This window comes from Amaranthus tricolor, chromosome 17 (assembly GCF_026212465.1).
Source record: "Amaranthus tricolor cultivar Red isolate AtriRed21 chromosome 17, ASM2621246v1, whole genome shotgun sequence".
Classification (NCBI taxonomy): Eukaryota; Viridiplantae; Streptophyta; class Magnoliopsida; order Caryophyllales; family Amaranthaceae; genus Amaranthus; species Amaranthus tricolor.
In genome coordinates, this window is record NC_080063.1 from 6,360,593 (window position 1) to 6,371,617 (window position 11,025).

The 11,025-nt window shown below is 33.1% G+C and overlaps 1 protein-coding gene across 1 annotated transcript; it reads right to left on the reverse strand.

Moving 5' to 3' along the window:
- Nucleotides 1-666: 666 nt before the first annotated feature.
- LOC130803632 (protein root UVB sensitive 3) lies at nt 667-9,625 on the reverse strand. Its single transcript, XM_057667830.1, has 15 exons — nt 9,341-9,625; nt 9,191-9,248; nt 8,702-8,761; nt 7,981-8,019; nt 7,808-7,870; nt 7,659-7,715; nt 7,110-7,173; nt 6,318-6,401; nt 5,374-5,456; nt 5,167-5,296; nt 4,510-4,602; nt 3,737-3,875; nt 2,896-2,936; nt 2,610-2,797; nt 667-1,681 (listed from the first exon to the last, which is right to left on the reverse strand). Exons 1-15 carry the CDS (start codon nt 9,457-9,459, stop codon nt 1,583-1,585), a joined length of 1,317 nt encoding a protein of 438 aa, XP_057523813.1. The 5' UTR covers nt 9,460-9,625; the 3' UTR covers nt 667-1,582.
- Nucleotides 9,626-11,025: the final 1,400 nt, after the last annotated feature.

Here is an 11,025-nt window from a genome sequence, read left to right on the forward strand (position 1 = left end):
GATCATAAAAACGTTTTTTTCATAACTTTTGATCACCATTATATACGTATATTTTTTTACTAATGTATTTTCATAGTATTTTAATATATACGTGAAAACAATCAATAACATATTCTAATACATACATAAAAAATTTAATTTTTTTTACTAATGTTTTAAATAAGCATCTTTACTAGCTATAATATATAAGAACACATATTTTAAGCTAAAAAGTAGTTATTGAAATTATTCTAACATATTGACTCTCCTAAAAAGAAATTATTTTGGAAGAAACTTTTTTGATATACCAACAAAATATTTACTTATCCACTATTACATTGACAAAATATCTGTAAGTATATTCTACTAAATTTTGATATTATTGATAAATATTTACAAAATTTCATATTTTGATATTACTGATATAGTTAAATAATCAACTTTATATTTTTCACTATTTGTATATTTTTACAGCTAATCAGAATTTACTATTTAAAACGCCTCATCATATAGAAATTTGGGCAAGAACATTTAATTGCTCCTTTAAAATTTTTATCGATAGATTTATATATCTTATAAATATAACCTTTTTTAGTTTTATATTGATCATTTTTTCTCCACTTTTCGTATAAGTGTATTAATGTAAATGGAAATAAAATGTTAGTATAATCTAAATACGAAAAAAAATTTTCAAGTTGGTTTTGCTTGTTTTATTTCGATCATCTCATTTTCTTTTGTATATTCATTCTAATGTATCACAAATTTATTTTTCTATGATCAAAATCACCATAGAAATGACGTACTGCATTTGATGAAAATTTACACTATAATTTATCACTACTATTTAATAATAACAACCTAATGGACATTAAAAAATTTCTACAAAGTACCATACTAAGAAAAACTTACTTAGAAATTGGAGATCTAAATAAAATCTCAAAAGGTAAAGACTCCTTAATATAGTGCTTTAGGCTCTCATGTAATTGCTCCACTTACTCAACAAATCCTCAATTATCCTCCCAAATGCCATAACTCAAAAAAAAAATCCCTTCCCAAGAATGCCTAAATATAATGTTGATAAGGAGTTTTTATCATGGGATAAAGAAGTGTAGGGACAAATTGGGGAATAGTAGGCGAATAAGGAAAAAGTGATTGGAGAAAAAAGAAGCTTCAAAAAGCCAAGAAAATTTATCTTATGTTCCAACTAGATCAGCCCAAACACTAGCCCGCTTAGGCGCTTAGCACAATCTTTGGACAGGCAGGGAGGAGTTTTGGGCTGTTAGATCGAATCAAACGCTATAAGTTGAATCAGGCGCCCATGCTTTACATCTCAACTTAACAACGTCATAAATCCTTCATAACAGATCAAATTTGGGCATGTGACTATTCAAATCGAAGCTGACAAACTCAATTTATATCACCCATTGAAAAATTCAAATTACATGTCTTGATGATTATGATGGTATTTTGAAGACCCTTAGTTGAATTTCTTTTCTTTCTCAACTATTGTTTTTTTGCTTGGCCAAACTTTTACATACTTGCATAGAGTGTCTTTTGTCCATCTCATCATGGCATGGGTGTTTTCCTATAATAATGTAGGTTTCTATTCGGTCTTATTATCTAAAGACCCAATTAACCAGTTCGCCCTCCAAACAACAGCATTCGATAATAGTCTTTCTGTCTTCCAACCTGATGATTGTAGCTGCAAAGTTATCAAGAGAGTACGCTATTCAGTAGGCAGTCGAACAAGCACATATAGGCAACCGGAACTGCAAAGACAAATGTTTTGGCAAAACGAGTAACAAGAGGAATTTACTTAATTATGATAGCAAGAGGCATGATCCAATGGACCTGACTCAGATTCTCCAGTTCAGCTTTAGGTGCTTGGGAATGAGAGGAAAAGATAAGAGAAAGCCTCAGCCCCAAGCACCCTCAAGAGGGAAAGTTTGAATCTATGACGTTAAAGAATAACGCAAAAACAAGGCCACATCACATTGCATCTGCTGCGTTGTATAAGTTTTCCGTGAAAGGAACCAATGTTCACTGTGTTATAAAAAAAAATGCGTTTTGGGCCTTTCCAAGGGATACTTCATGTTTTCGGTCAATATTTAGCGTTACGATAATTGGATCACACTCCCGTTACAACATCATTGTATCGTTGCCACGAGTGAGACTGTTAACGCATTTTTGCACTATGCCTCAAAAGTCATTAGGCAAGACTACTTGAGCCGGAGTTGGTAATATCAAGAGGAATTTAGGCTCTATTTGAATGAAGAGAACAAAATTACTCTATGTAAACTGATCCTTACACTTCAAACTATAAATGTTTAAAATATCATTAGCTTAATTCATCTTATTTACTTGCAAATTGCTTTAGTTCATTGATTGCACTAAGCACCCTCTTCCTCAGCGATTCGCCGATTCCTACCCGTATTTACATTTCATAGATGAATTTTTTATATTTGATAAAATTTTGACGGAAATTAATAAACTACCTATTGTAATGGAGCCATATTAAAAATTAGATAGGTTTTCTTAATTATGATATATCATACTTCTGGGATGGCCAAAAACATTCAAGCAAGCGACACAAGTTTAATTTAAAGACCATATATTGAATAGAGTTCTACCTTCTTTATGAAATCCGCATAATATTTTTCCATCCATGAACAACTTTCGATATGCCCCAATGAGCTTCTGTCAGAAAGATTTGCCATTACGAGTGCATGCATGTAGGACTGCAAGATTTCTGCAGGTGTTGAGTCTTTATGGATGATGATACTGATCATCCCCTTTTTCTCCAGCAGTAAATACTTTGCTAAAAAGGGTAAAATTAAAGAGAAAATGGATTAGAGGAAGGTGAGGCTAATCGGGTGTCGGCAACAAATTTCATCAAAATAATTCACTATAACTAACCTTTCTTATAATAAGATTCTGCACAACGAAAAAGGTCCATCCTGTAGGCCAAAATACAACATTAAACTATAATTAACAATTCCATCCAATTAAGAAAATATTATTTACAAGGTCCAATCGAAAACAACCTACGTATTTTTACAAGGCTCATTAAGTACACCCGACCCTCCCAAATCCCACTTAGGTGGAAGTCACTTAACAGCATTCGAGTAATAGAATGTTGATAAGATAAAATCAAAATGGAAAATTAAATTGTTTTCAAAATACAACATAAAGAGCAAAATTTTCTGTGAAAATCTGAAGATTACGATCACAACTGCAACAACGAGCTTGATCGAGTGTGCACAATAATGGTAAGATAACATAGTAAGTGCCTAAGTGGTGTTTTTTGGGACGGAGCATTGTTCAACTTGTGTAATTCTTTGTTGGAATCTTGCTGCTTTATTTTATTAAAAGGATAAATATTTAAGAAGTTTTCTATACGATAAGATTCCATAGGATTGAGTACTACCGTATTGGTCCAAAATGAGCCCACCTTTTGTGCAACTCAAAACTAACAGGCATCAACTATACCCACAAAGTTTACTCTGTCACATGTAAATGCCACTTTGTGAGTAGAGAATAGATAGTTTGTTCATGATTTGATGGCATAGTAATATAACATTGATAAAAGAAAATAGAGATGCTTTAAAAATAATGAAAATATGAAATTAACAATAATGGAATTTCTATTGGGGTGATGACTGATGAGTATAATAGAATAAAATCAAAAAATATATGAAATATTATATGTAAAAGCTCTGCTGGACCCTTACTATAAACTGAAAAGAAATAGACTTACATTTCTGTATGATTAAAAGAAGAGACCTTTGCGCCCAACAGTATACGACTGTTCAAACATTTGAACTTTCCAGAACTCCATGGATTCAACCACAAAGGTAAAACATGCTCTTCCAGTGAAACCTTTTCGGCTGAAAGCACTGTCAAGAATACACGATAAATTGAGAAAAGTTGAGAGACAGAAACATTCTAATATGTAGGTGATGAGAATTAATCATTCTTGTAGCTGATGAGAATCGAACCTCAGTCACAAGTGTAAAAAGAAAAGTCTTCAACTAGTGGGTCAGCCTATGATTCTCTTTAACAATTCTTAATACATGGATACTGTAGCATTCTACAATCACTCCATGTAAGCATTGTTTTATAAAAAAAAAGCATAAAAATGGCTAGAGAGGATGATTGTAGGAGAGGCTAGTATTTTACACTAACTAATGTTCATAATACCAAATGGAGTTGTGAATATTTGAGATTTGTTAAATATCATGAATCTTTTATAAGCAAATGTTTCTTAGCAATACACACTAAAAGAAAAACATAACATCAAAATTTGTTGAACTTTTTTTTTCAAAATTTTTTGAGCTAATATATATATAAATGACAGGGTTTTCATTCAAAAGTTGAAGAATCCATCATTGTTTGTCAAAAAAGGACCCATAACTATACCTGTGGACTACTCCACAAGCAACTAAACAAATAATGTGAAAGTAAGGTATTAATCATAAGTCGTTGCTTAACTCAACGCATGGGCAGCATAGTGGAAATAAACATATTCACCTTGACCAGTCTCCATGAAACGTTGTAGAATGACAGAGCTCCGTTCACCGTTTAATGAGTTCAATGAAAGACAATGTACAGCCTTGTAGTTTGCTACATAGAGGACAAAAAAGGTGATCAGGAGAGAGCTTCCATGATTGTAAAAATTGGCAGACACGGAAGTCATGTTTAAGTATACCCAGTCAAAAAGAAAAATGACATATTCACCGCTGCATAGAACAATTATACTAACCTCCTCAGGTAAGGTAAAAACTAAGAACAGCCCCCACTACCAAACCCCATTTTTGTTGTTAGACGTTAGCCTTGGAATGAATAATTTTCCAATTTACGCACATAGCGAAAAACGAAAAGAGAAACAGAACAAAGGGTGTACTGGATGATTAAAGTGGTTAATATTTGGGGAATCACATATACAACAGTCGAAAAGGAAAGAAAAGTAAAGAGCACAAATATGAGGCAATAAGCAAAGCTAGGGAAAGATAACTCAGACAGTTGTCAAGTCCATATTTGACTCAACAACATTAGCCCAATTTCAATTCGAAGTTTCTTTGCATCAATTGTTACCCCTTTCTCAGTCAATAACAATAGAGGAACAGATCAAGGGAAATTGGACTTCAGTTTCAACCGACAACAATTTTTAGAAAAATCAGAACTCACCATACATATGAAACATAGTCAATGACAAAAAGGAGAACCAAATTGCGAGAGAGTGTCCTCTTGTAACATGAGCAAGTAGCATTCCTAATGCCATTCCAGCCATTGTAGCCACCGTCTCTTGGCTTCCTTCCTAAAATACAACATATGGGTGCTCAGTTGACAATTGTGACACAGAAAAAGGTTCGGGTAATAATGATGTGCTAGTACCTTTGCAGATATGTCTGCAGCATTGTCCTGGAGCGCAAAATGCTGTGTCAAAGCAGCTCTAGTAGCTCCACTGGCAACACCAGCTTTTTAGGAGAAATATGTGTCAACTAAAAGAGAACATTTATTTTTTTGTCACGTAGCAGGGATAGAAAGCATATGGATTGACTAAGAATGGTTTCTTTAAGTGATTTAGCAGATTCTTAGTTTCCAAGTCCCACCATTAAATTCTTTGAAGTATTAATAAAATAAAATTGAAGTTGAAATAATTTTTAATGCATATTCAAATTAGTCGACTCCAATCTTTTGGAATTTAAGCTCTAGCATTGTTGTACAACACTCAAACAAATTTAACTAGAATATAATAATGATGACACCTCCTAATATACTTCTAATATGTAATAACGGATAAGTAATAGTAGTGGTGGAATTTAGTAGTGGCGAGAGGGCATAAATTAATGACACCTCCTAATATACTTCTAATATGTATATACTATAGTAATGACACCTCCAAATATAATATAGTAATGATGGATGAGCGAGCATACATTTAGGGATAAATTAGTAATGAAGATATAAAAAAAAGTTTAGAAATCCCAAATTGAGAAGGAGATGAAAGAGAATCATTTGAAATAAATAGGGCATATGCAAAGACGGGGTATTAGTGAACAACTATAATAGAAAGTTGAAACTCGAGAGACTTAAAAAGAGGGCGAGGAACATCGAAAATGACAGTCAAGTCAGGAGTCAAAACGGATATGAGGGATTTGAACTTACAATTGGACAGGTGGCACCATTTCACCATTTCGGAAAAGCTATAAATTTAGATTACATCATTCAATGCAATTATGCAAGTGCTTTCTAAATTTCTGTCTAAGGAAAGTAGCTCGATGTCATGTTTGGGGACTTATAAATCGAACAGCTGAAGCAAAAGTAAGAGAGCTTACTGAACGACCGTGAGAGACTTCCCAAGCAAAGAATGAACACAAAGGCTGAAGGAAACAAGGGTGAAATAAGATCCATCAGCATTCCTGCAGAAAGAAAGTAAAATGTCGTCAGCTAGTAAGTCGCTCTTACATGAGAAGCATTCTCTGTGACTGCACGTTCAGACCCTAAGTGTAGCCATGCATATTTTACAGCCCAACAGCAGGTAGATATTACTCACTCTTACAGTATGTTTGGATTGGAAAAAATGGAGGGTAAAGGAAATAGAGGGATTGGTTTTCCTCATTTGGATAGCAATAAGGGAAGAACAGAAAATGAAGGGAAGGGGAATGGAAGGTGGAACTCTTTCACAATTTTGATAAACAAACCCTTCCAACATAGGAAAGATTTGGAAGGAAAACACACCAATTTCCCCTTCCCTCCCCTTCCTTTCTTTCCTTCCAAAATTGTTATCCAAACATAGTGTTAGTGTTTCATCTACCATAATAGTTCCTTGCGGAAAAGAAAATCTTGAGCTGCTTCAGTAATAACAAGCCAACCGAGAGGCAAACACTCAAATCGCCATATTAATATCAGGGAAATTTAATAAACGTTTATTTTCTGTATCAAGAAATAGAATTCATGACGACAAGAAATAGAAAAAATTCATCAAAGGCAGAAACACTATGACAAATCAGATGAGTATACTGATACTGCACTCATACACACTTTTATTGGACTAAACCAACTATATGTCAATGAGTGTAAAAACACAAACAAATTACTAAAAAATAGAGAGTACGTGAGAAGTATACCAAGATCATTCATTAAATCTGCAACCAAACGCCACATTTTTGCATTACTATCCAAATTTGATCCCTAGCAAGAAACAAGTGATATTGCTATCATAGACTAATTCGAATTCAGTTCATAGCACATAAAGTTGTAATTATTCTTTTAGAGTTTCAATCCAGCAAAGGAACAGTCAGGATTCAGGAATGTAATTAAAGCAATGGGATTAGAAGTTTAACAAGAAACAATTACTTTTAAAAGATTGACAAATACATTAAGTCCACACTAGACAAAACAAAGGCCAGTTATGATTAGTTCTAGATTACTTTGTTGGTATCTTCTCTTATCCTGCAAAGCAATCTCACTATTTGTACAATTTTTCTTTTTTGTCAATTTTGATCCTCTCGTACTTGAACAAATGATCATAAACCAACTTGGCATAAAGCTTATACTTTCTTTACAGCATAGGACTACTTCCCAATGACACCATGTTTGGTGGATAAAATGGACACTATATAAACAAGTGGATCATAATATTTATTCTTCATATGTCCAAGAAATAAGATAACTACCTGATAAAACGCAAACAAGATTCCTCCTAGCATCCCTGATAAATCTCTCAAGAACCACTAGAACATTAGCAAACATTGAAAATAAGAAGACTAGATTAACCATTTCAATGAAATATTACGCTTTATCGTATCTAATTAGGAATCTTTACCTGAAAAGTAGCCCCAATCACTGTGGCAGATTTCTCACCAACTCCAATAGCACTCAAAAGAGCCTGTCCAGGTGTTTAAACAATCATACGAAATAAATGAGAACCTATATCAGCAAAGAGCAAAACAGGACAATATCAATCTAACAAGTATTCTCATAAATCATAATCTATACCTGAGTTGAAAGCATCATCCGAATATACGTCGATAAGCCCTATAAACCAAACATCATAAGAGGTTAAGATCTTGTTAAACCAAAAGGAAATTTCAATTAGAAAAACAAAATGTAGCTCCAACAAACAACTATGGAATGTCAACCATGTAGGAAGCACAAAATATCAGGCATTACATGTAGCAACTACCCAAATCATACAATAGTGCATAGAATGGCAACCACCCTAATATAATAAAGAGGCAGCAATACAATTTGATAGGAAGCTTGTGCCTTCTCCTACATATGTACTCCCTCCAATTCAGCATATGTGTCCCATTTAGTTTTACACACTTGACAATACACTAGTTCACTAATATCTCTAACTATAAATAATTAAAAAATACAAAAAGTTAATATAAAATTTACATCAAGATGAATCAAACAACATTTGTTTAGCTTATTAACTAAAAACAATATACAATTTAGAGTAATTGATACTACTGCCAAACATATGGGACACTTAGGTTAGTGTATTAAATTGTGAATATTGAAATCCACATTGATGTAGAAACGGGCTTGTTAGTTGATCATATCAGTCTAACATGAGCTCTTTTCACCACTTGAATTCGATACACAGAAATCTACTGATCGGTACAGACACTGAACATCAATCAACTGATATAAACATTTGGAAAATAGTTTCATTGTAACACTTCCAAAAATGCAAGGTAGTAGTTTCTACCTGTAGTGAATCCCATATTTGAAAAGGTACATAATCCGGAGTCACACTACTAGGAAACCCCTGCAAAGAATAGAATTGAAAAACAACCCATCAACATCATGCTCCAAAAACATTTTTTGATAAATAACCATGTCGAATCTAAGATTAGTCTATCTAGACCATGACTCGAGTCATTTCATCAAACACCTTAATGATATTGAATTTTGTAACATATGACACAAAGAAAGCACATATGATTGTTCGGAGACCCTATACTGGTAACCTAGATTCTAAAACAACCCATCAACATTATGCTTCAAAAACATTTTTTAATAAGTAACCATGGCGAATCTAAGCCTGAGTCTATCATGACTCAAGTCATTTCATCAAACACCTTATGGATATTGAATTTTGTAACATATAACACAGAAGAAAGCATATATGAGCGTTTGCCCACCCTATACTAGTAACCTAGATTCGCCATTGTAAAACAACCCATCAACATTTTACCTCAGGAACAAAGGCACTGAGAATTTGTCTTCGGATCAACTTGAAGCGACTATCAAACCTATGGAAGTAGGAGAAAAGTTATAATCTTTTCTAGAGTAATTTGTAGAAGGAAACAAGATTGGGAACGAAAGAGATAATCAGAAAGAGAACCTTTTGATTGAAATAGAAGGGGTAGAGGAAATAATAGCTGTAATAGAGAGTTTTGATGGGGAAGAACCAGTCCATTCTTCCACCACAATTTGCTGAGGAATTGAATCTTTCACAGACATTGACAGATTAGAAAAGAAAGCTTCTAGTTTTGGTTGGATCTTTCTGATTACATAGCTATTTGTTCAGTTTCCAGAGAATTAAAATCAGATTAACATTGTGTACAACAAATAACCAGCGGCCGTTTAATAGGTAATAAAAAGTAAAAAGTAGTAATGGAAATGAAAAATCACTAATTTTAGTTGAAAAATTTGTTGGCTATGATAATGTCTGTTTAACTTTAATTATTTTATTTTTTTTCATAAAATTCATTCTAATGTATTATCATTGCGAGAGGTGGTATTAGGTGGTAATGGAAATTTGTAAATAAAAACTTTTTTGTGATCAAAATTTTATTACCATGGGAATGATATGAAACTTTTGATGAAATTTTACACTATAAATCATTCTCATTTCCAAAATTTAGTACCACTAACCAAACGGGCCGTTAGGAGTACAACTTAATAAATACTCTTAGTCGAGTTCGATTATCAGTAGGCTACCTTGCCTTTACCCTATTAGGAATGGTCGGATTCGGATTCAGACTTAGACTCTAATCTTGAAAAGTTGGAAATTTAAATTCAAACTCAAATTTTTAGGATTGGGGTTGGGTTCTGAACTTCTGATCTAGACCTAAATGTTTAAAATTATTTTTAATATGAATTTTAAATGTTTAAAATTTAGATTTTAAGTTAGATTCTTAGGACCCTAAAAATTTCAGAGCCTCGACTCGACCCTTTAGGATTCAAAATTCACAAATTCTTGTGAGAGACGGTCTCTTTGAAAGACCATCTCTGATTGAGTTGACCCATAAGGAAAATGTAGAGTAAGAGTAGATATTAAGCTTAATAGACTGAGTCTGCGAGACGTCTCTCAGAGTCGGTAAAATCTAATCCCTATTTGTAATCCATTATAAATAAAAAGAGTCAAGGCTTTTTCACTATTCACATTTTGGAAATGAATAATGTTTTTTGCTTAGTCATCTTTCACTTCATCTTTGGTGTTACACACATATAGTGGATTGCATGTAGGTTGATTTTTTTATTGAGCTTTTGCATGTAGGTTGCTCATACAATGCACTAAACCAATTCTAATTCTTGATCGACATTACTTCTCAACTTTTTCAAAGAAACCAAAATCAAAACCTTCTGATTTTGGGTGATTAATTGAATTATTCTTCTTTTTAATTTTTTATTTACATTCATTGTTCAAAGAAAGATTCTTATGTTGTTTTCTTATTGTTTTGGCAAGTTTTCTTTAATGCTGCATGAAGTTTGGGTAGACAAAAGATCAGGGTTTCTTTGAGGTGATTGTGAACTTTTGTGGGTTTTGATGTTTGTATGGGAACATAGAGTTATTTCAGATTATTTTTTCAGTAATTTTTCTTGATGCCTTGATCTATATGTATTAGATTTTTAAATAGATCTATCGAATAGCTGATTCATTCAGTAAAGTGCACTCTAGAAATAGGTGAGATATACCCTGCCCCTCGGGTTGTACATATGTCATTGATCATCATTGTCTCGAAGTTCATTGAAAATGATAACGCAGGGAGTTCTATGTCCTTTTTTTAATCCTATTATGGCCTT

Bases quoted from the DNA above. Each gene is read 5' to 3' on its own strand.
- LOC130803632 (XM_057667830.1), bottom strand. From the start codon at position 9,459: ATGTCTGTGAAAGATTCAATTCCTCAGCAAATTGTGGTGGAAGAATGG. The intron at 7,174-7,658 runs GTAGTTATCTTA...GTTTCTTGCTAG, and splicing joins TCTTGTTTGCGTTTTATCAG to GGATCAAATTTGGATAGTAA. The intron at 4,603-5,166 runs GTGAGTTCTGAT...TCCTCTATGTAG, and splicing joins GACTATGTTTCATATGTATG to CAAACTACAAGGCTGTACAT.